Source organism: Setaria viridis, chromosome 6, assembly GCF_005286985.2.
Source record: "Setaria viridis chromosome 6, Setaria_viridis_v4.0, whole genome shotgun sequence".
Lineage (NCBI taxonomy): Eukaryota > Viridiplantae > Streptophyta > Magnoliopsida > Poales > Poaceae > Setaria > Setaria viridis.
This window is the reverse complement of record NC_048268.2, coordinates 20,449,363-20,473,817: the sequence shown is the minus strand read 5'-3', so window position 1 is coordinate 20,473,817 and position 24,455 is coordinate 20,449,363. Positions and strand designations below refer to the sequence as shown.

The 24,455-nt window shown below is 41.2% G+C and overlaps 1 protein-coding gene and 2 long non-coding RNA genes across 3 annotated transcripts; 2 read left to right on the top strand and 1 right to left on the bottom strand.

Moving 5' to 3' along the window:
- Positions 1-2,781: 2,781 nt before the first annotated feature.
- On the bottom strand, positions 2,782-7,023 carry LOC117860488 (uncharacterized). The gene is made up of 2 exons (XR_011898620.1): positions 6,884-7,023; positions 2,782-6,070 (listed from the first exon to the last, which is right to left on the bottom strand). It is a non-coding gene; the product is annotated as an uncharacterized lncRNA (long non-coding RNA).
- Positions 3,225-6,889, top strand: LOC117860490 (uncharacterized). The gene is made up of 5 exons (XR_004641500.2): positions 3,225-3,365; positions 3,478-3,611; positions 3,689-3,851; positions 3,915-4,018; positions 6,411-6,889. It is a non-coding gene; the product is annotated as an uncharacterized lncRNA (long non-coding RNA).
- Positions 7,024-10,368: 3,345 nt separating the features above from the next.
- Positions 10,369-21,765, top strand: LOC117860486 (bifunctional aspartokinase/homoserine dehydrogenase 1, chloroplastic). Its single transcript, XM_034743792.2, has 19 exons — positions 10,369-10,526; positions 10,875-10,943; positions 11,180-11,244; positions 12,035-12,409; positions 12,657-12,745; positions 13,608-13,911; positions 14,846-14,898; positions 15,170-15,375; positions 15,847-15,934; positions 16,003-16,116; positions 16,780-16,878; positions 16,957-17,151; positions 17,859-17,941; positions 18,248-18,473; positions 19,051-19,196; positions 19,467-19,602; positions 20,628-20,711; positions 20,789-20,881; positions 21,228-21,765. Exons 1-19 carry the CDS (start codon positions 10,378-10,380, stop codon positions 21,471-21,473), a joined length of 2,820 nt encoding a protein of 939 aa, XP_034599683.1. The 5' UTR covers positions 10,369-10,377; the 3' UTR covers positions 21,474-21,765.
- The last annotated feature ends 2,690 nt before the right edge of the window (positions 21,766-24,455 follow it).

Below are 24,455 nucleotides of genomic sequence, written 5' to 3'. Positions count from 1 at the left end.
GGTTGCAACGAAAACTCAAAACCGTTGCAATAACCCCTACCTGTTGCAACGAAATTTGAGTTGATGGGATGATGGCCGTGGCAATAGCCCTAAAATCTAGTAGTGGGATGTCCATACACATGCCCTTGCAAAACCAGAGCATGCTTTTATTTTGCGGTCTCATCGAGGGCTTAATGATCCTTAGAAAGCGGAGGCAATCGAGCTGGGGCTAGGTGGGCTGCGTCCATTTCAGATCATGGACATAATGGAGACGAGCCACGGTGGTCCAGGACAGATTGGATTTCTTTCGCAGGACTTGTACAATTTCTTTTCAAGGTAGAAGAAGGGAAGGTTGAAGAAAGCAACCCAGAATTTGTGTTGAATCATATGTGTTAGATGCAAGGGAAAGATCCGGAGTTCTTTTTCACATATGGTGTTGATGCACTAGGCAGGTTGAAGAACCTATTTTGGTTGGATCCATAGTCGCAGATAGACTATGGTTTTTTTTGGAGATGTCATTGTATTCGACAGCACTTACCGCGTGAACCGGTACAATCTTCCTTTTGTCCCTTTTATAGGAGTTAACCATCATCAAAGTACAGTTGTCTTTGGGTGCAATATATTATCGATGAAAGTATCTTGTCATATGTGTGGCTGCTTGAGGCTTTACTGGAGGCGATACACCAGAAGCATCCAAAATCCTTGATCACTGATGGGGACGCAGCGATGGTGAGAGCTATTGAGATTGTCATGCCTGATGCAGATCACAGATTGTGCAGTTGACACATAGAGCAGAACATGCTGAAATGATTCCGTGGTTCAAAGATGAAGGATTTCAGAAAGTTCATATACCATGCAATGGAGGAGGGTGAATTTGATAGTCTTTGGTACCCATAATATCAAAGAAGATAACCTATGGGTAAACAGGATGTACGAACTTAGAAGGAAGTGGGCTGCGACGTTCACAAGAGGGAGACATTTCTTGGGCATGCAAAGCAATCAGAGGAGTGAGAGTCTAAACTCAAGGCTTCACAGCCATTTAGACCAAAAGATGTCCCTAGTTGATTTAATGGAGCATTACAAGTTCTGCCTATCACGCATTCGTCAGAATGAAATTGAGCTTAATGCCAAGGCACTGTGTTCTATCCAATTCATTAAGATTTCTATTGATGTTCTTGAGAAAAGTGCTACGCAAATCTTCACACCAAATATTTTCCAGAAAGTGAGCTTGCAGATTAAAAAATCAAGTAATTGGTCGGTGAAAGAGGTGACATTGCAGAATGGGTGTTTGGGGTATGAGGTTTCATTGCAAGGCTGCAAGTGTTGTTTTCATGTGACTTGTACCTTTGGGTCATCGTTGGTTGATGAAGCTGGAGCGGGAAGGAATTTTGTGTGCGCATACTTTCTGCATTATGAAGTATGCTCGTATAGAGAGCATCCCTCCTTGTTGTGTTTACTTGAGGTGGACTATGAATGCCAAGAGTGCTTTCCCAACAGAGATGCGTACCAACACGCATGTTTGGATAGAACAAATGGATCGTTACCTTCCCTTCGCTCAAAGGGCAATCGTACTTTATTTAAAGTTTATAGGAGCCAAGGTGAGACAAAGAGGGTAATGAAGTTACTTGATGATATTTTGAAAGAAGACACGCAGGAGCATGGGATGGAAGAGGAGACGTCATTTGGGCCATTGCCGACTCATTTCTCAGTAACCAACCAGCCTTGTGGCACCAAAGTACTTGATCTGGTGAAGATTGTTTAGAAAGGTGCTCCGCGATCCAACAAGAGGTGGAAGGCAAGCCATGAATTATGGGGAACTGTTTGAAAATTTGCAAGTAAGATTGTTAAAATTTGCACGTCCTACAGCTCAGTTTCATCTGTTAAAAGAAAGAATATACTTCTAACATGCATATTGTTTCATCTCTTTTATTTTGGCATCAATAGATCCTTTTCTCTCTTTTTTTCGCAAGCAGCACACAATTCTATATGTTCTGCCGGTTCCTTGCATTCCAATTTTGCATAACCTCATTGTAAGTTACTTCTGTAATCTGTATTTTGTACAGTTAAAAAATACTTTTGGTGTCCTTTTGTGCCATGACAGGTGGACCCTGCATTTTTGGACGGCCGGCACGATGTTCTGCCACTGCTTTGTCAGCATGGTGTCAAAATTCCACTAGAAATATTCAAGACTGGCAGGACAGGATGAGGTGGTCGGACAAGTCCTTGACCAGAATGGCAAGGAGAAGGTGAAGCATTGCTACTGTGGTGCCTCTGATTGCTGTGGCAGGCTCTACTAAGACATTGCTGACTGCTGTTAGCTTTCTATGTGGTGAACAATTCTGCTATGCCATCGCTGGACCCTTTATTCATCAGTTCATCTTGTACTCGTAGGCATCTTGATGTTTACAAGTTACTATCTGAAGTTTGCGTGGAATGAAGCATGTTGTTGCCTGAAATACTACTGCAAGGTAGAATTGTGTAATGATTGGTGATGTCAGCATGATGTAGTGTTATCTTTTTATAGAACTGATTGGTGGTATTGCAAGTCTTCTCATAGAACTGAGCAAAATACTAGCTTAACTGCCCGTGTGTTGTTGAGATGTGGTGTAGTTTATTTTTCCGTTTCTTCTTCTCTGTGAGTGTTATGTTTCATCCAGTCGTATGTAAATAGAGTCATCAAGAGCCTCCAAAACTCTATCCGTCACCTCCAAGACTCTAACCTGCCATCCCAGTCCGAGAGGTATGGGCAAGCAAATAGTATTCACACCTATGATGGCGACCCAGACGCCAAAGATCAGGCACTGCTATAATCTTTGAATATGTGCTCCATTACGAAATGCAGTGTTCTAGTGTTGTAAAATTACAGATGACAGTGGCAACAAAATGTATCCGACTGTCAATGTATAAACAAGTTTTAGTCACGTGAAATACAGCTTTGGCATTTGCTTCGATGACATCATGCTGAAAATAAGACGTGTGCCATATATACGTGAACATGAAGGAATCCATCCAGTCCAAGACTCCAACCCAGTCCGAGACTCCAACCTGCTAACCCAGTCCGAGACTCCAACCTGCCAACGGGTGCCATATTTAATTTGGTAGAGCCTGCGTGAAGAGTTTGAAGAGGATATCCATATAGTTTGAAGAGGATCCTAACAGAGTTTGAAGAGCTGAGTACAAATCCCTATATAAATAAATAGCCCCCATCTAATCAATCCTGATCCTAACTCGTCTGCCTCTTCTTACGCCTCCTCCCTCTCCTCGACGTCGATGGGGACGGAGCTAATTCTTCAGTGCAACAGAAGGACCATACACCACCTGCGCAACAGAAGGAGCATGCACCACCTACGGGAATTGATCCAATTACACCTGCACCATTCAATCCAGTAAGTTGAATCTTGCCTGCAACAATAGAGTTTGTGATCAATTTATCAATACAACATGACATGGAAAAAATTATATTTGTCCAAAATTTTTAATCAGATCCATTCATCCCAGGGTAACACTGGGTAGAGCTCAACTTTAATGACCCCTTGGAGGATAACACTGATGATAAATCAGATTTTGAAGACCCTATCATTAGCTTTACTCATGACCCATTCATCTATCCATCCAAGATAGTAAGGAAGCCGGTATAACTTTCGCTCATCTTTTTGTTGCCATCATCATATTATGAACCGCTATCATTGAATTAATCACAATTTTATAGGTGTCAAAGGCCTATGGTGATATAATGACCAAACTACATGCCATGGATACCCAGGAATACAGAGACTACAACTACCTAAAAACTGCATAGGAATCAATTTGTCACCAAGTAAAAGAAATTACTAGCGCCTTTCACACAATTCAACGTTCACTGATTGATCCAGGTATGTACTAATGAAATTTGAACCCTGCATGTGAATTTGACTTGCCTACTCACAACCTTGTAGCCTCTAGGGCTGATCAACAAATTTGGTTTGGCACAACAAAATATGGCAAAAGGGCGACTGATTTCAAGCACAGCCAAAGAGCAACCAAGGCCATTGATGAAAAAGTAAGTAAGTTCTATAATCACGATACTAAACTAGGTGCCTATGATAGCACAAAAAGGAAGCGAGGCGAGTCGGATAAACCTAACGTAAAGAAAGGCAATATAAAGCGTATCCAATCTAACATTTGACATTAATTCATATCGGTACCTGATATTATGTGATGATATAATTAAAGATGAAGCCCTAACTTATTCAGTGAGAATACCAGACCTATTTCAAGACAACCACAAAACCAAAAACGGCAATCAATATTTTACAGTCATGACGTGCAAGGAGAACCTAGGCAAACCACCCTCTAATCCGCCACATCTAGCAAATCAGATCACTTGGAAGCCCAATTACCAAGACCTACGCCACCTCAGCATGCAACATAGATACATTGATGAGATGAAGGTGGGAGAGGAGGGGAGGAGAAGAGGGGCCACCTGGACGTCCTCGAAGGACCAGCGACCGAATAGCTTGACCTCCTGGGTGGGCGCCTCAACTTCCACCATTTTCGCCACAGGCGAGATCAAGGAGTGCGAGATCAAGGAGGGCGGCGCTGCGTACTCGAATGGGGGCGGCGCGAGCCCTTCCCCGGCGGGATGCGATGCGGCACGATGCGATGCGGTGGGGTGGGTGGTGCTGTGGACTCGAACGGGGGCGGCGCGATGCGGATGGAGTCAGACGGAAGGGGTAGCAGGTTTTCTCAGTGTTGGACAAGAGGTGTTGTTGGGCCGGGCCGTTTCACAGGGCGAAATGCACTGATAAAAGCCCATATCCAAATCAACTATATTATTGTACGTAACACAATCTATAAAGTTTATATTTTATGATAATATGAAAAAGGAAAGTTTCATAATTCAAAAAAAATGATATAGTTTGTGTCAGTTTAGTTTGTGTCAATTTTTAAACTAACTTGTAAACTTCATTGATGATCCATGTAGTTTGTGTCATTACATGCGTGTTAGATGAAAGGCATGTGCTTTGTGACTTGTGGTCTTCAAGAGTACATGTAAGGTCATGTAAGGGAACATGATACATAGGCAATTGCATGGCAAGTCAAATGTGCCAACAAGGTGGGATCCACATATCCAAAAGTAACTGGTTCATGTGCTACTGGTCTAATCTCACTTGGTAGTGGTATTGCGTAGTACCTACAATGCCATCGAGAGGAATATGGGACATAGGCAAATGAATGACATGCCAAAGGTGTGAAACAGTTTGGACTGACACAGGGACATGTCAAGTAGCTGTCGGGAGCAAATTGGGAATATTTGACTGATAAGAACCCGCTAGGGTTGATTCCCGATCTTTCGATGAGAGGGCGTGGGATAACTCGATTGGTGGATGGAGATGACGTTCACGGCCCGACTACAGCCTTCCAAGGACGCTGCATCTTAGCAACCGATACACCACCCCCAATAGCTACCACGATCTTGTGGAGCGCGTTACCTAGCCACTAGGGCACTCGCTAGTTTCAGCAAGCTCCTCGCTAGCCAAGGTTTGGTATTCCCTTCCTTTAAGATGAAGTTAATTAGGGGATGTTCCCATGGTCAAGTTTCTCTTTGGTTCTTTCGTTCAATACTGGTTGCTTTCTAATGCTTTTAGAAGTTGACATTCGGATTCCTCATTACCATTAGCAGAGGAACAAAAAAAACTTTTTCCTGGAACAAAAAAAGTACCAATTTTACTATTTTTTTAACATTTCTAGATATGTAGTTGGCTTGAAAAATTCCTCAATTATGGGCTAGGTAAGTAGTAGGTATGACTGCCAGGCGGTGTTGTAGAAAAAGCGGAGCTGCAAACCATCAATTCCATGTTCAACAAAATGGACAAAGTAAACATCAACTATTAATGATGTATGGCAGTTGGTACTATTATTAATTAGAGAAATTGATGTCTTAAAATAAAAACAACTTTCTGTCATCAGAGTCTCGTCTAAAATGAACAGATGCAGGGTAGAGTGGGTTTAGGTTGATGATATGTCAAATAAATAAATCACTGCAAACATCTGACCTAGCTTGAGGTTCCAAATGGCTCGTGGGAGAACCGGTTGGTACCACCTCCAACTCCTGAAATAAGAGTTCCATTTAATGATTCGAAATGAAAATTAAGAGGAAGACCATAAGTTTCTTACTAATAAATAAGAACTCACCAGCCTTATAAAAGTTAAACAAAGAAAACTGAACATAAATAGGTTACCAAAGTTGCTTCACAGAGTCACAGCCCACTCTACACCTTGTGGTATAGTACCCCCCCCCCCCCCCCCCACCGTAGGTGTCATATCAATGAAAACCATAATGCGTTTATGCCTAGCGAATGTCTTTCGCTTGTTTGAGAGTTATGGGATGTTAAGTGAGATGATGGTACAGAATATGATTGACTGTCACTGATGTCTCTTGGACTCTGCAGGCAATACATAGGCAGGCGGGAATAAACTTGAATCATCTTACTTACAAGTTGGTTTGGCAAATGGCAACACACACCTACTGACCAAGCAGAAAGAAAAATAAGTTCGGGCCTTTTGGGAGACATTCAAGAGTAGCTCAAAAGAAAATCCCAGAGGCGTTTCTCTACCAAATGGCACTTTGAAAAGTGATTATGCTAAGTGATCGATTTTTTTTTTAAAAATGAACTAATATGTTAGGAGCTGAAGGCTCTAGCTTATTTTCATTCACTTTTTACATGCGTAATAACTTTATCCATAGAGTCTATCCTGGAGAATCATTTTTAATCACAGAATCACTTTAGTTTGAAACTCATATAGAGAATCACTTATCACTTTTAAAAAGATATAGATCTTTTGTATAAAAAGTTGATAGTAATATAAATTTTGGTACCAGATGCCAAACTAAGTGATAACATGAGTAGGTAAATCACCTCACCTGCTGGGAGGAGTCCGGAGGGACAAGCATGCGGAAAATCCGATCGAGACGGATGGTGATGTCGATGTGGCTGACCCGACAAAGGAGGTAGGCGTCGATCTCGGCCTGCACGTCCCGGAACTGCTCCGCCTACCTCCCGGCCATGACGAACCCGTACACGGCGCCGCGCTCCTGGCACGACTCCACGAGCTCGTACGCCCGCCGGAGCGCGCCGTCCAGCCCCTCCAGCGCCTTCCTCACCTCCGGTCGCCGCATCGTCTCCGACGAGGAACCATGCTGCACCACAAGCTGCAGCAGGTCCCCCACCGTCATCACGCGCCGCGCCAGCGTGTGGCCCTCCTTGCGGTTCCGGCGCGCCGTGCGCACGGCCTGCAGGGTCGCCGAGACGAGGCCCGCGGCGTCCGTGCCGACAAGCTGCGCGACCGCCCCGGCTGGGGCGAGCGCGTCCCACAGCGCCATCGATCTCGCGTCGCCTCCGATCGACTCGGTGAAACAGATGGCGTGGTGTCCGCACCAGGCCACAAGCGAGCAGGTTACGAGTTTACGACATTGATTGGCTACTTGCCTACTTGGGTGCGTGTAGGCTGTATCGATGCTGAAAGTTGAAGGTTCCTTTGCGTTTCCCTCCCGGAGCATACAAACCAATCTTCGTTCGTTGGATTTGGGTCCCCCAGAAAATTTTATTGAAGTTTGTGAGAAATGTTCAATTCCCATTGACATTTTAGAGGATATTGCCCTTATAAAGGTCCTTCTAGACAAAGCAACACTAGTACAAAAATTATTTTTACGGGGTAGTAACAAGTTTGTACAAGCGTATAGGAATAAAGTGTATTTAGTTTGGAGACAACGTGAGTTGGGATGGTCCCTGAAGGGATTACGATATCTTAAAAGGGGTGAACTGGGTGTTGTAAAATCTAAGAGTGTGTTTGGTTGAGAGGGATAAATTCGTCCTAGTTTTTTGTTTGGTACGAGGGATCGCAAAGGATGGTATGGATGCTCATTTCACACCGTTATTTCACACCGTTAGGTACAATTTTGTATGGAACCCACTTGTCAGTTGTGGGACCCGCTCCTTTTTACTTCTTCCCCCACACAGCCTTATCTCTTCTTCCGTCAGCCTAGTCTTATCTCTTCTTCCTGTACCGCTCGAGCTCACCCCCGCCACCGGCTGTGGAGCTCCAGCTCGCGCGCGCTGGCCGCGGCGGAGCTGACTCGCCGGTCCCTATTCGCAGCTCGCCCGCTTCAATGCTTGCTAGTCTTGATCGAAGACGGAGGAGAACGGAGCGAGACAGGTGCAATGAGGGATGACCCCGTCCGCTCATTTTGGAGGGACGGGGTCATCCCGGATATTGAAGGAATATTCCGTTGTTGGGATGTTCCCGTCCTACCTATCTCCAAACCAAACGCGGGATGAAGTGGGATCGTCTCATTCCGTCCCACTTCGTCCCTTGAACCAAACGCACCCTAAAGCTTCAAGCACATATAAAAAAACTATTTCAATTTCTATCTAGATGTGCACTAGGTTTTTCTATATGTTGCTATCTCTATTGCAAAAGAGTTTTGCACCCTAGGTTCCAATCCTATAAGCTACAGATGGTAATTCTAGGATAGGTAAACTCGGAAAGTAAATGCAATAAGAAATGCAAAAACTAAATGAGGTAGAGAAGACAAACTCCCGGCATGGCGACATGGTGATTTTTACCAAGGTATCGGAAAGAAAAGCTTTCCACTGGTCCTCATTGTTGGAGCACCTCCCAAAGAAGGGAATGCCCGCGCAAGGGTATGAACTCCCTAGTCAGGTAACTCCGTAGGATAGCTGACGGGTCTTCCCGACACACAAGTGGGTCTCTGCCTAGCCTCTCCCAGATGCTCCTTGCCCCTTTTCACTTGGTAGAGTTTTGGCTAAATGCCAAGGGCCTCTCCTCCCTTTCACAAACACTAGCGGCCACTCCACAGACGAGGTTGGAGGATCTCACAAGACTTATAAGTCCCGGATTTACAATTCTTGATGCGTGCAAGCATCGATACAAAAAAGGTGTGCAAATCTCGCCTAGGGATTAGTCTAGAGTTAGGCGAGGTTTGCACACCTCCTTATTAGCGGTGCTTGCGTGTACCCAGAGTTGTAAATTCGGGTCTTATAAGTTGTGCGAGACCCTCCAACCGTGTTTGTGGAGTGGGCAACAGTGCATGTGAAAGGGAGGAGAGGTCCTTGGTGTTTTACAGAAGTGAAGAGCGGCAAGGAGCATCCGGGAGAGGCTAGGCGGAGACCCACTTGCGTGTGGGGAAGGCCCGTCAGCTACGGATTTACTTAACCAGGGAGCTTATGCCCTTGTGCGGGCATTCCTTTTGAGAGGGGGCTCAACAACGAGGACCAGTAGAAAGTTTTGCTTTTCGATACCTCGATAAAAATCGCCGTGTCCCTGTGAAGGTAGTTTGCCTTCTCTACCTCATTTACCTTCTGCATCACGTTTTACACTTATCTTTCCACGTTTACCTTTCCTAGAATTGCCATGTGTAGTTTATAGGATTGAAACCTAAGGTATAAACTCTTTTGCGGTAGAGATTGCAACGCATAGAAAAATCTAGTGCACATTTAAATATAAATTGAAATAGATTTTTATATATACTTGAACCTTAATTTTAAAGTTTTTAGAACACCCTATTCATCCCCTCCCCTTGGGAAGGTGTCATGATCCCTTTAATCCTACCACATAGCAAACTTGGATATGTTATACCAAGTAACTGAAACCATATATATATATATTCCATCTAGAAACTTCTAAAACTAATGTAAAATAATTTTGAATATAATATTGCAATAATAAGATTTTGTTATTATGACATTTTCTTGTCAATTATCATTTTATATTTTTGTTAGGTAAAGACTATTGGAAAAAGTGAGGAGAAGGACCCATGGATATCAATATTTAGCATAAATATCTTCGTTATAGAAACCTTCTGTATCATAATGTATAAGGGTTCATTTGCAAAACTGCATATAAGCTTTTAAAAAACCCACCTAAAAAGAGACCTATATGCGGAACGCACCTACAAGGTTTAAGCCACTTGTATCCTTAATCTTGCATTTTTCTTATGAGACGCATACGATCGACTAGAGTGGTACATGCAATTTTTTGATTCTTGCATCCATATAAACTTCGCACCTGCACATCACCTTAAAATATTCATGCAAAATTTGTCTAGAAACTATTTACTTTTATATTTTACATATATGTAAAAAAAGAGAAGTACTAATGCTTTGTTTTTATTTAATTTACAATGCAGTATGAAAATATCTCTCTGCACAGTTTCCATGATGTGTATGTCTTGGATAATATTTAGAATCGAAAATATAACGATAAATTTTAGAAAGTTTGCGTGACGACAACTGTAGTAGTCTGGACTCTGCAGAAGTCAAAGTGCAACTTACTACTGAAAACGGAAAAGTATGAGGACCGGAGCAGAAAGCGGGTAAGTAGGGTTAAGCAGGGTTTATGAGCCTGCCAAAGTCCATTCCAATCCCTTCCACTACGCCTCCGCTCGCTCGCTTCGCTGTCATGAGGACCCTCGCCGTCGCAGGCCCCCACCCGGGCGCCGCCTTCACCGCCCGCCACCGCCGTCTTCACCCCTCCGCCGCGGACAGGTCACTCCTCTCCTCCCCCCTCCCCCCCTCATCTCCGCCGCTTGCTTGTTTTCCACTCTGTGGCGTCTCACCGCTATCCTCGCAATGCATCTCCACGCCGCCGGGGTCCCCACTTTAATCCCTCCTCTGTTTTTCTCTCGCGTGTCTTGCGGAATTTTGTTTTTCTCCTCTTGCAGAGTCGTGTTCATGTTGGAGTTAGGATGGCGCGTGTATTGTTTATAAAGCGCCTTTCCCCCCAATCTGTCACCTTTTTTCTTTTCTTTCCGCTTGAGATGTTGTCATTTTCCCAAATATTGTTTGTGCACCTGTATTGTGAAAAATCGGAAGTGCTGATTGGAGGTTATGCAGGGACTCGATTTCTCAGCGCTGTTGGCGATGTGAGAGAACTCAAGACCGCTCCTTTGGGAACTCTCTAAGGTTGGTACTTGGTATGTTGTGAATGGAATTGATGTTTTTGGTATATCGACACTTACACACAAAAGCACCATTCTTGCAGTTTTATCCAATGGTGTCTGTAGTCAATTTTTCAAAATACCAGTGTAGACTTCCTGCAATTTTCAGCTTCATGTTATGTTAGTCAACAGTTAGCATTTATAATTTGTCAAACTTTTAAGTTTTAACAATGTGCATTCTTCTCCTGCTATTCTATTCAGGATCAGCCGCCTTCCAGGAACGCCGCACAGAGATGTCGGAAAGAATTTGCTCACACCAACTGCTGGTAGAGTCTTGCATGGCCACTGTTTTGACTTCACCATCCTTCAGGAAATGCCGGGCTGTTCGTTTGTGCTGGCTGCATAAGCAGCTGCAGCTGCACGGGACAACAGGCCCACAGCTCAGCCTCAGGCTGCTGCAGCTGCAGCAGCAATCTCTACTGAACACCCTAGTAGATGTTAGCAGTTGGCACTACCATTTGTTGAGCAATAATTTTTTGTTGTTAAAAGGATTGCTTCCCGCCTTGGGTTGAAACTGAACATGTTAGATGTAGTTGCAAAAAAAGGGTGTAAGCTGGGGTTACAAGCTTGCAACACAAGACTAACCAAACTGTGCATAGCAACCTTTCGGAGACAGAAACACAACATACAGAAAGTCCTGTCCGGAGTCAGATAGCTTATAACATTCACGTTTTTCACTTATTGCAGTGCAGTCAAATTTCTTTGAAACAGACCAGCTTATGTTATAATAAATTCTATTTCATCTTGTTTTAACTTCAACTTGTTTGGAAGTTGAAAGTGTTCTTTTGATTAGGCTGTGATGAGATAGTCTCCAAGATTTTTTTAGCGTACATGATCAACAATTCTGATTAGTGGCTCCTGTCGGGTTTCAGCTCTAGCCTACCCCCACTTGCTTGGCATTGTTTGTTTGTTTGTATTGCATCCAGGTTTAACTTCATAAACTGTTTGGTTACTGATATTACTATCTGGTAGCTATTAATTTGCATTTTTATATAACTTTTTGGTGTCTTTGTCTAGTCCTGACTTGACATGCATCTTTGCTATGCTTCTTCCTAGCTGTTTCTGTTGAGCAAGCCGAAGCTACTGCTGACCTTCCGAAAGGTGATATGTGGTCGGTGCATAAATTTGGTGGGACGTGCATGGGGACTTCACAGAGAATCCAGAATGTTGCTGACATAGTCCTTCGTGATCCTTCTGAGAGGAAACTCGTTGTTGTATCTGCAATGTCTAAAGTCACCGACATGATGTACAATCTTGTGAACAAGGCTCAATCAAGGGATGATTCTTACATCACTGTGCTTGATGAAGTTTTTGAAAAGCATATGGGAACAGCAAAGGACTTGCTTGCAGGAGAAGACCTTGCAAGATTCCTGTCTCAGTTGCATGCAGACATCAGTAACCTTAAAGCAATGCTTCGTGCCATATATATAGGTTCAAGCTATTAAACCAATATCCTTTGAGTTCTTTTTTTTTTAAAAAAAATTTGATATGCCGTGCTTTGCAAGTAAAGTTAGTCTTTGCGATCTTTTTTCACTTGTAGAGGCTTTGTGTGAATACTGTTAAGCTTAATGCAAATTGGTTACCTATTACTACTCCTGGTTTCTATTAAGGATGATATTTGACAGTAGAGATACCTTCATAGCTGAGATATTTACCTTTCTTTTCTTCTGTTTTGCAGCCGGGCATGCAACAGAGTCATTCTCTGATTTTGTTGTTGGCCATGGAGAGTTATGGTCTGCACAAATGTTGTCATATGCGATAAAGAAGGTACGAATTGAAATTTTGTAAAAAGGGCTTGGAGAAACTACGTGGCACTTAATTACTATTTTTCTGAAGAATATTACACCTATCCTCCTAAAACTACCAGTTTTAAAAACTAAAATTTCTTGCTTCTTGTTGCATCATTTGTTTGCGGGAGGGCAAACTAATTCACATTCATACCTGAAATAGTAATATATGCAGCTTTCCTCTTGGGATACTAACGATTCATATCCTTTTCTGGGCATTATTCCTCTTGAAAATTTTGAAATATAAAGTATCAATGTCACAGCCTCATAGGGGCTCTTATCTAGGGTATTGTTTTTAAAAAAGTGATTTCTTAGTCCACTTAAAATGCTGAGCTATGGCCAATTAATCAAACATATGTTCATAAGTGAGGCGCCTTTGAATTTTCTATGACTGCTACTGCCTTAAACAAAACCAGATAAATGCATCATTAGAGAAACTGTACTTTTCTATGGTTACTGATATTTTTTTTGTTTTTAGTACTAAATTCATGCAAATATGCTTATGCTAAACTCATCTGACAACACTGGATTCTAAAGGAGGGATTTATCGAACAATTTCTTCACGGCTATTGCTTTCTTGCTCCAAAAATATGAGTGACAGTGTTGTTGAATTGTGTAATATCATATGTGAAATATAATTTTACCTCTATAATGTATTAGATGTGTATATATATATTTATAAAAGTTATATATACTCCCTATGTTCTTAAATATCTGTCGTTTAGGAGAAGCTAGTTAGTTCAAAATAGCTTGTCCTAAACGTCATATATTTAAGGACCGAGGTAGTAGAAGTATTTACCTCTATATTAGTGACTTATTCTGAAATATCTTACCATTTGCAGTCTGGAACGCCTTGCAGTTGGATGGATACAAGAGAAATTCTAGTTGTAAATCCATCAGGATCCAACCAGGTAGATCCTGACTATTTGGAATCTGAAAAACGACTTGAAAAATGGTTTGCTCGAGGTCCAGCTGAGACAATAATTGCTACTGGTTTCATTGCGAGTACACCTGACAACATCCCGACAACTTTGAAAAGAGATGGAAGTGATTTCTCTGCAGCCATAATTGGTTCCCTTGTTAAGGCTCGTCAAGTGACCATCTGGACCGATGTTGATGGGGTATTTAGTGCAGATCCCAGAAAAGGTAACCCTATCTGGAGTCACTTCTTTAATTTAAACTATTTAGTAATCTTTAGTTTTCTTGTCATGCCAAATGTTAACATAGATGATATGCAATGATGACATGTTCAATACATTCCATGGTCTATGCTGCCAGCTAGAATTTCCCAGATGTTCTGGTAACTAGAAGTGTGCATAGTCAGGAGGTTATTAGGCTACACAGAAATGATTTGTCAACATGATTATTTGTAAAAGAATAAGTTTTAAAAATTACAGGTTCTTTGTTATGTGTGATATAAACTGCACATTTAAGGGGATAGTGATGAACTATACATTTAAGGCCACATGTTACCAGACACAACTACAGGTTTTAGAATTTTTTTTTCATCTCCAAACCTGGCCCAACAGCCAGCACAACATATTGGAACCCATCATATTTTGTCACGCCGACATGGGCCACCATTGTTTTGTAGGATTGGAGGTGATGGAAATTCTAGTCTTTTAATATGTGGCCTGAAATGTATATTTTCTGACACATGTCCTTTAGGCCTTAATTGTTTACTTTTTATATATATGCCAAAAAAAGTAGTTTCTGAAATCTGCTCTGTAAAATCATTCTAGTAGTCCGAGATTACAACCCATTGAAGTGGAAGTGCTTTATATGCCAGTGAAAGAATTGGTAAAGCTGCTGTAGTATTATAGTAGAAATTTGAAGGGAACAAACTTTAGGAATCAATTGGGAGTTTTTCACCTGACAAGAAAAACTAACTATAAGGAACATTGTAAAACTTGTATTCATATGCTCAATGGGGCTACCAAGTCATAAAGATGTTCGTGTTGTATCTCGTATTTAATCAAATAACAAACCTTCAGACTTGATATAAGTTTGTCTATCCTTATTATTGTTACGTCAGGGCCATTTTGAGTATGTATCTGATGATAGTCTCTCATTAATGCAGTTAGTGAAGCTGTGATCTTAAGCACATTGTCATATCAGGAGGCCTGGGAGATGGTAATTTCTTTACTTTTGGCTTTTGGGCACCTTCCACTGAATATCTGTATTATTAATTATTGAAGGAGAAGTTACTGTTTCAAGCTAGGCTTTTCTCAATTAAATGCTTCATCAGCTTAAAGGCTCCATGGTGCTTGGGTTTTTTGGTGCTCACTGCTCAGGCCTCAAAGTCGTGAGAGGAGTTGGTTCCCAAATCACTATTATGTTTGGATCTGTGCTGACTTCAGTATATCTCTTAACTAACCTGAATAATTTTTCTTTTCTTATGCAGTCGTATTTCGGGGCAAATGTCTTGCATCCGCGTACCATTATACCTGTGATGAAATACAATATTCCTATTGTTATAAGGAACATATTCAATACTTCTGCCCCTGGAACTATGATCTGTCAGCAGCCTGCGAATGAAAATGGTGATTTGGATGCTTGTGTCAAAGCTTTTGCAACTATAGATAAACTAGCTCTGGTTAATGTTGAAGGGTAAGTCTGATAGATGTTCTCCCTCCGATTCCAAATGTATGCCATTTTAGCCTTGTGCACAAGGATTAAGAAACAAAATGGTGATTTGTGAGAGTTGGCAAGGAAGGAAGAAAATATGAAAAGTGCCTAGAAGTTCTAGGATGATTTACATTTTGAGAAGAGTCAAGAATGCTAAAATGACCTACAGTTGGAACCAGAGGGAGTAGAGCATAACTATTTTAGTGTTCTGTGTGTGATTCTCTGTAGGAACTTTCAGAAGAAACTTTTGTGTCTTTTGCTATTTACAAGATAAATTAATCTTCTGATACCAAATGAACATGAATTTCAATTTATCATACTGTTAAGCGAAGATCTTTGAAGGTTAACACTTGGGACAGGTTTAACATAAGGAACACAATGCACATACATGCTTTGTAATTATTTGGACAAGTTACTTGTATTTCCTTCATGCTACCTTAATCTTTTTTTCAGGACAGGAATGGCTGGTGTCCCAGGCACAGCAAGTGCCATATTTGGTGCTGTGAAGGATGTTGGAGCGAATGTTGTCATGATATCGCAGGTATATATCATGTTGTCATCTTTATGTGCCAACAATGAAGCTTCTTGCTGACTGCAACATATCTGCAGGCTAGCAGTGAACACTCCGTATGCTTTGCTGTTCCAGAAAAGGAAGTTGCATCTGTGTCGGCAGCCTTGCATGTTAGGTTCCGTGAAGCATTGGCAGCAGGGAGGCTATCTAAGGTATATAGATGAATCATGATTTTTTTGGGTTGTTTCACTATTTGCTTATCTAAGATAATGTAATAAACCACTAATGTTATCCTTCTTGGCTGTTATTTTGTTCTGGATCTTTAAAATAATATTTATCCTGAGAAAGTTCAGATATCTTTTAGATTGGAATGCATTATGCTGCACTAGCCTAAACCTTCGAATCCTTAAAATGTTGGTCAAGGTTCACAAATCATGTGAAAAAAGCATATTAAAAGAAACATTTATGTCAGGGAAGCATACAAATACATACTTGCAGAAGTTTGCTGGTTTCTATTTTGTTATATATCGTAGCTTGACAGTATGAACTGTGTAAAATATTTATTATGAATCTTCGTGGAAACTTCCATATTCTAAAGAATTAGAATGAGGCCAGAAGTAACATTTTTGAGAAAGCAGGTATACACTGGAATAAAAGTTCAGGCAGTTCTAATGTGGTCATACTGAACTTAAACAGTTCTAAAAGAGGTCAGGCTGGTCAGAGTCTACTAGACAGAAGTTGTGTTGCACACCTTTCTCTTTCTGGTTAATAGCTGTACCTTATTTAGGGTTCAGTAGTGTTTCAGTATGTGAACTCAATCAGTAGTGTTTCAGTATGTGAACTCAATCTTGATTTGCTTAGTTTCTATTTCTCAGGTTGAAGTCATTCATAATTGTAGCATCCTTGCTGCTGTTGGCCTGAGGATGGCAAGTACACCTGGAGTCAGTGCAACCCTTTTTGATGCACTTGCTAAGGTATTCTTCTAAATTTGGTACCTGAGGTATTTTTTCATGGTACTAGGGGGCTAATATACCCTAAAATGATGGATCCAGGCTAATATTAATGTAAGGGCAATAGCTCAAGGTTGCAGTGAGTACAACATTACAGTTGTATTGAAGCAAGAAGACTGTGTACGGGCTTTGAGAGCTGCCCACTCAAGGTTCTTCCTCTCCAAAACCACACTGGCTGTTGGAATTGTAGGACCTGGGTTGATTGGTCGCACACTGCTTAACCAGCTGAAGGACCAGGTATATAAAATTGTATAAAGCCTTGCGTTTCCATATTGCATGAAGAAAGAGCATTTCTATTAAATGTGAAAACTAGGAATTGCAGTACAATTATCTTGACACCATGTCAATATTTAGACCTATGTCAATAATTATCTGGTTTTGATATATTTTTTACTGTTTAGAATCTGGAGCAGCTAGTCCTCATGTACCTACTAGTGAAAACTAGTGATATATTAAAAGCCATTGCCATCCATGGCTTCCTCTTGGCCACTTGTAATGCTTATCTCCACTGTTCTGTGTGCACCATTCCCTCTGTGGAGGGAAATCAGTGGTCAGTGATGTCGCTGATGGATCACTGCAACTGCTAGATCTTGGGTTGGGGAATCGTATGGCATGAAGGCACTCTGCGTATCATAGGATGAGTGCCTGATTTTTCCCCTCATCATGGGCTTTAACTTTAGTTACATGATATTGCTGTCAGAGGTGACACCACTTACAACTTGTGCATTGTATCCACCTATTTAAGTTACTTACAAGGCTATAGAATGTTTCTTACACTTGATTTCCATTTTTTCATTAGTATATTATATTTGCAGTGGATCATTAAAAATGTTTTGTTAGATCATAAACTTTACGTTTTGTGGACAAGCACTATATCACTTGTGCTTTCCTCTTTGATGGGTGTTAAATATTGTACTTTACACTTAATCTAAACTATCCTGCAGGCTGCTGTCCTGAAGGAAAATATGAACATTGACCTGCGTGTCATGGGTATAACTGGTTCAAGGACAATGCTTTTAAGTGATATGTAAGTAAATTGAAACTGTATTTTTCTTAACATTTTACGTGGGCAGCTCTATTTTTATCTGAACTGAATTTTTGGCGATTATTCTTTTCTTATGAGAATTCATCTATAACGATTTACTGAGAGGGGCATTATATGAGCACTTCTGTTAAGTTTTACTCTTGCCAAATTCCTATTGATGACAACAGAATACTCATCTGCTATGTTTGGTTTCCTTCGCTTGTCAAACGATCCCTTTGACTGCTATTATTTAGTGATGCTGGTTTTTGATATTTCTCTTTATGTTTCTTATGTATGTTCTTTCTGTAGAGGAATCGATTTGACCCAGTGGAAAGAGAAGCTGCAAACTGAAGCAGAACCGGCCGATCTTGACAAGTTTGTTCATCATTTGTCTGAGAATCACTTCTTCCCTAACAGAGTTTTGGTAGATTGCACAGCAGACACTAGTGTTGCATCTCACTATTATGATTGGCTCAAGAGAGGAATCCATGTCATCACTCCAAACAAGAAAGCAAATTCAGGGCCACTTGAGAGGGTAATGATTTTGTTGACTTTTTTCTATAAATGTTCCCCTCTGTTTATTTATTTTGGTCAGTAGTTTAGTTTGGTCATTAAATGATTACGGCCTCTAAGAAGATTTAATAGATGGAACCAGTTAGGCAGAGCTAGATGAAAAGATAAGTGAAGGCAAGTTCCAATGTTCATTGTAAAATGTAGGTGCTAAGCTATCATCTTGTGCAAAGTTTACCTTCATGTTTGGTACTGGTTTCATAGTTGCAGAACAGAACAGCTGAAATTAAAACTTAAATCAAATTGGTGGAAATACTTTCATTGTGTAGAGAGAACTATTGCTACAGGTTCACTGGACTGCTCAAATTGAGAGGAGTTTCTAAATGCATTAGAAGAAATGTATGGAAAAGACAAACACCACTTAAGTTACCCAACTTAGTCTCCATGATGCTTAGCCACTATGCACCACTTTACCTAAATTTGATATTAATTCGTGTACAATGAAAGCACTTTGGCCTCCATGACAGTTGAAACTACTTTTGCTGCATTGTATGCTGTTTATTTCTTTATTGGCTAACTATCACATTTTTATGAACATTCAGTATCTGAAGCTTAGAACTCTTCAACGTGCATCATATACTCATTACTTCTATGAAGCAACTGTTGGTGCCGGCCTCCCTATCATTAGCACTCTGCGGGGTCTTCTAGAGACAGGTGACAAGATATTGCGTATTGAAGGGATTTTCAGGTAAGTATGGGCTTCATATGGAATGGTGACATATACTTTACCAATATTTTGTATGATACGCTAGATCCTTAGTTTAGTATGACTGTATGAGCACAGAGGAGGAATTTGCTAGGGTAGTTTCCTTTTAAAGGGTTCACAGGGATTTTCCCTGATAACATATTTTGTTTACTGTTGTTCAGTCCCTATTGAACCTTTACTACTGTGCATACCTCACAGTTCTGTTCAGTCAGTATGTTATTGTCATTAATATGTTTGACTGTTTGATTGCAGTGGAACGTTGAGTTATATTTTTAATAACTTCGAAGGAGCAAGAACCTTTAGTGATGTTGTTACGGAGGCAAAAGAAGCTGGATACACCGAGCCTGATCCAAGAGATGATCTATCTGGTACTGATGTTGCCAGAAAGGTATTTCTTATTTTCTTTTAAATTTTTAAATCATAAATTTGTACTTGTTACTGACTGATGCACATAGATCTGCTTACTCTGGCTCCTTATGGTTTTGAGTCATATTTCTACTACCTCCATTTCTTTCTATAGTGTATATTAGGATTTGAAAAGGTCAAACTTTATAAACTTTGATTAACAATTAGTCAAATTATGTGCATACTTGGTGTATGCTAGTTATACCAATAGATTTGTATTTTTACAAATCTATATATGACATTGATTTTGTAACAATTGATGATATATTGTAAGATAATACTTTGATGGTCAAAGTACACTTCTAAAGGCTTCTCTAAATCCTTAAACAGTTAACAACCTTATAAAAAGAAACGGACGGAAAATTAGAATAACATTATGGTTTAGAAATCTTGGTATGGAAGAAAAGAGTCAACTAACTTTTTCTGATTTAGACTTTGTTCTAATATACATTATTTCAAAAACCTTCATTCAGGATGCACACTTCTCCCCCATAGTTATGTTTTTAATCTGCATGTGTTTTTCTATACTCTAATTTCTATATTTGAGCCAACATGTAACTCTAATTATATCATTCTTTTCAACTAAATCTCCTACTTGAGCTTTTATGTTCATCTTTTAGGGTGTACAATTGCATTATCATTTGTCTTGAAGCTAATATATTACTTCTCTAGACAATACCATGTGGGTTTTTTTAGGTTATCCAATTCCAAACACGTAAGGGCTTATCTTTTTTTTTTATGTATACAACCTACTATGTGCTTCAAGTGTACCTCTTTACTCCTTTCAAATTAGTTGGCCAACAAAATATAATAAAAAGATCAATTGTTAATGAATAGTTTTTTTCCTTTGTTAAATTGCGTGTGTCTGTGGGGTTTGTGTGTGTGTGAGTCTCTGTATGACTCTTTCTTCTCCTATTAATACAATGATACGCAGCTCTTCTGCGTGTTCGAGGAAAAAATTGCTTATTAGTTATGATGATTAGTTGATTACTCATACTGTTGGAGCAGGTCATAATCCTTGCAAGGGAATCTGGTTTGAGGCTTGAGCTTTCTAATATTCCTGTAAGGAGTCTTGTGCCAGAGTCACTGAGAGTAAGTTTTGGCCCATCCTGACAAGTTAGAGCTATGCTTTGTATTACTCCATTTTCTAACTAGATTTTTCAATGCAGTCATGTACATCAGCTGATGAATACATGCAAAAACTACCATCCTTTGATCAAGACTGGGCAAGTGAGCGGAATGATGCTGAAGCTGCAGGGGAAGTGAGTATTCTCTCCCATTTCTTTTCATGAAAAGATCATCCGTAGGATCTAGGAAAGTGTGTATCATCTTGTTTCCCACTTGCCTATCACTCACTACAGACCGATCAGGGTGGCTTCTTATTAGTGGTTGATATGGTACAGAAGGTTTGTGTAGGATTTTTTTACTGTAGAATTCACAATCTAAACAGCCAAAATAAAGGATTAACTTTGACATATGAATATGATATCTGAATGCTAACATTTCAGCAAAAATGAGACTGGTCTTCATCATTTAATCTAGCACTTACATACCAGTACAATTGCCATATTTGTTTCCATGAAGTTACTGAACCATTTCTGCATTAAGGTTTTGAGGTATGTTGGAGTGGTAGATGTGGTCAACAAGAAGGGGCAGGTAGAGTTGCGGCGCTACAAGAGGGACCACCCATTTGCGCAGCTATCTGGCTCTGACAACATCATAGCCTTCACCACATCGAGATACAAAGAGCAACCACTGATTGTGAGAGGCCCAGGAGCAGGTGCGGAAGTTACTGCAGGAGGCGTCTTCAGCGACATACTAAGGCTGGCATCTTACCTTGGTGCTCCCTCGTAAGTCATGAATGTTGACTGGTGGCTTATACATGTAAGGAGTCTTGGTATTCATATTCTCCTGATTTTGGTAGAGTTTGAAATAGCAGGCCAGAAAATAAGTATGTGTTCCAATGTGTTTTGTTCCTGGAGCGCTAGGTAGGGGCAGTATAATTTAGTGGGTTATATTGGGAAAAATAAAGACAATCCACTGTTCTTGCTCGTTGCAATAATGTTGTCTGGGTTTGATTGGTTGTTGATAATAACTAAATTAGGGAGTCAAAACAATCAAATGGAAAAAAGCTAATTGTCAGGAATGCGTTCATGGTGTTGTTACTGCATCATATCAGTTGAATAATTCGAATCTGTTTGGTAATGCCTAGCTTCATTAAGTCCGTACAAACCTATTTGGGCAATACTAACCAGTAACCACTGATATGCAGTAACTGCTTGTAATTTGACTGACATCCCTGCATCAATACCTACCCTGAAACCAAAAGCTAGACCTGAAAAATACTGAGTGACACCGGCAGCTCTTCTCATCAGATTAGAAAGGAAGCAACATCCATGAACCAATACCGATAATGAAACCAAATGTGAGGCCTATGCTGAGTCCAGTTGTAGGGACAAGAGGCACTTGCCCTGGCTAGATGTCCAAGAGCCAAAGTTGCCACCCTCATTTCGGAGGAATGCATACCTCTTACCGGAGATAGTTCACCAGCGACGAGTCCGTCGGCACTGCTAATTGTGGTGGTATTGCACCGGTGAAGTAGTTGCTGTTGAAGCCAAGCCAGATGAGGCTGTTACAGCGGCCAAGCTCTTACGGGATAGAGCCAGAGAGTGAATTCTTGTAAAGCTGCAGTATGGCAAGCTTCTGAAGGTTGCCGAAGCTAGGAGGCATACTCCCAGTGAGGTGACTACTTGCCAGAGATAGCCAGTTCAGGTTAACACACCTGGCGATGGATGGAGGAATGCTTCCAGTGAAGTTGTTGCTAGTGTCTCCAATGCAGTCCCTGGACTTCTATCCAAAACAAAATTCCCCGAAGATCATTCAATGGATTGGTCATCTATGCTTGGTGGAATATTTGGAAAGAGCAGGAACAAAAGAAGACATGTCTGGTATCTCACCGGTGAGGTTGTTTGACCAAATCAACCAGTTTTAGAAGCAGCAGCATTTCAGTAGGAATAGGACCAACCAGTAGATTGAAGCTGAGACTGACCGACTCTAGATTGGCGCATTGACCAAGCGATGGGAGTGCTACTCCATTGAGGTCATTGTTCGGGAGGATGAGCTTCCGTAGCCATGGCAATGACGAGCACAAGTCGGGCATCATCTCCCCGTCAATTTCATTGGACCCAAGGCCGATTTCCTCAACCTCAAGCAATGGGCAGCCAGTCGCCAATGCAGGTAATGGATTTGCCCCCTTGATGTTGTTGAATGGCAGCCTCAGGATACGGAGGGACGACATGTTGCTGATGACGGTGACCACAAAATCCCCAGAGAGCTTGTTATCACCAAGGTCGAGAAGCTCAAGCGATCTGCAGCTTGCAAATGTCGCTGGTAAGCTTCCGATCGATCAGCTGGCTGCTTGACAAGTCTAGTTCAACCAATTTGCCGCACAACAAGCCAAGCCTATCTGGTATCTCGCCAAAGAACTTGTTCCCTGCCAATTTCAAACTTCTCAGAGATGGAAAGTCTCCCAAGAAAGTTGGTGTCTCCAGCAGGCAGCGGCAATTGGCGAGATTTGGTGCCTTGGTGGCAACCCTTTGCCACTTAGCCCGTTGCAAGACAAGTCGACCACCATGAGGTTCCAACACCGATCAAATTTGTATGCCGAGATGTCCCCGGAGAAGTTTTTCCAAGCAATGTTCAGGTGTATCAAGGTCGCCGGTGCCGCAGCCACAAGATTGGCAGGGAGGGCTCCGGACAAGATTTTGCTTGACAAATTTTGTGGTTTGACATGCCCACAAAACTCCTTCAAGAGGAAGAGCGAATAGCTAGTGAAGAATATTAGGCTTGTTATTATTGCTATAAAAGGCAACAGTTTGTCTCTAAATAGAGTCAGCTCCAAAACTTAACTTTTCGTTAGACCAAAGGGCCAGAACGAAACAGTTTACATTTGCTCGTCACTCAAATGACGAAACAGTTCACCCCACTTCACTGTTATGTGGAGCACGAGGAAGGTCGACATCGAAGAACATGATCATGGAGATCTGGGCACAAATTAAGCTAAAAGGCCCTAATTTGCCTTCACGTATTTCTTGCACAGAGATAACACGCCGGACAAATTATGTGTGTGCCGGATCACGAATGTGTCATCAGCAAGGCTGCGTAACCTGACCACAGAGAACATGCTTTGATTAGTGCGGTCGTGTGGTGTTAACTGAAGTGGTGGCTGTTGTGTGTCATCGTGATACCTTGCAATTGGTGGAAGATTTCTTCAACAGCCGGCCAGCAGATCGGGATATTAATTTCAATAACTATGCTGGATTTAGTATTGCAGTCGATAGGGCTAGGCTGCTCGACAAGCTTATGTCAGGGGACTCGGATGCATCGAACGAATATGCTTTAAACAGTTGACCGCCTTTGGATGTATTCGTCCGATGTCACGGCGGCAATACATATTGCATATACCTGACAATCTTTTCTTTGAGAGTATACATGACGATCTACTCATGTTTCGTGCTGGCTTCGGTTACAAATCAGTCAGTGTCAGTGAACCAAATGTCAAAATTGTGTCACTAATCTTTTCCTATGTGCTTGCCTTCCAAGTGACACTATATTATATAATGTTGATGTGTATCGGCCTGATGAAGTCGTGCCACAAGATTGACGGAGTTATTGCAGGTGCCTCACTATTGAGTACTACTATTACCGAGAGAATAATTAGCTTTAAATGTGAGCACCCATGTCGGATTGGACGCTCCAAACTGGGTGGGCAGTTTATCACATAACAAAGACCGTAACCAATTATGAGCTGCATAATTTGCCTATACATATGGAGGA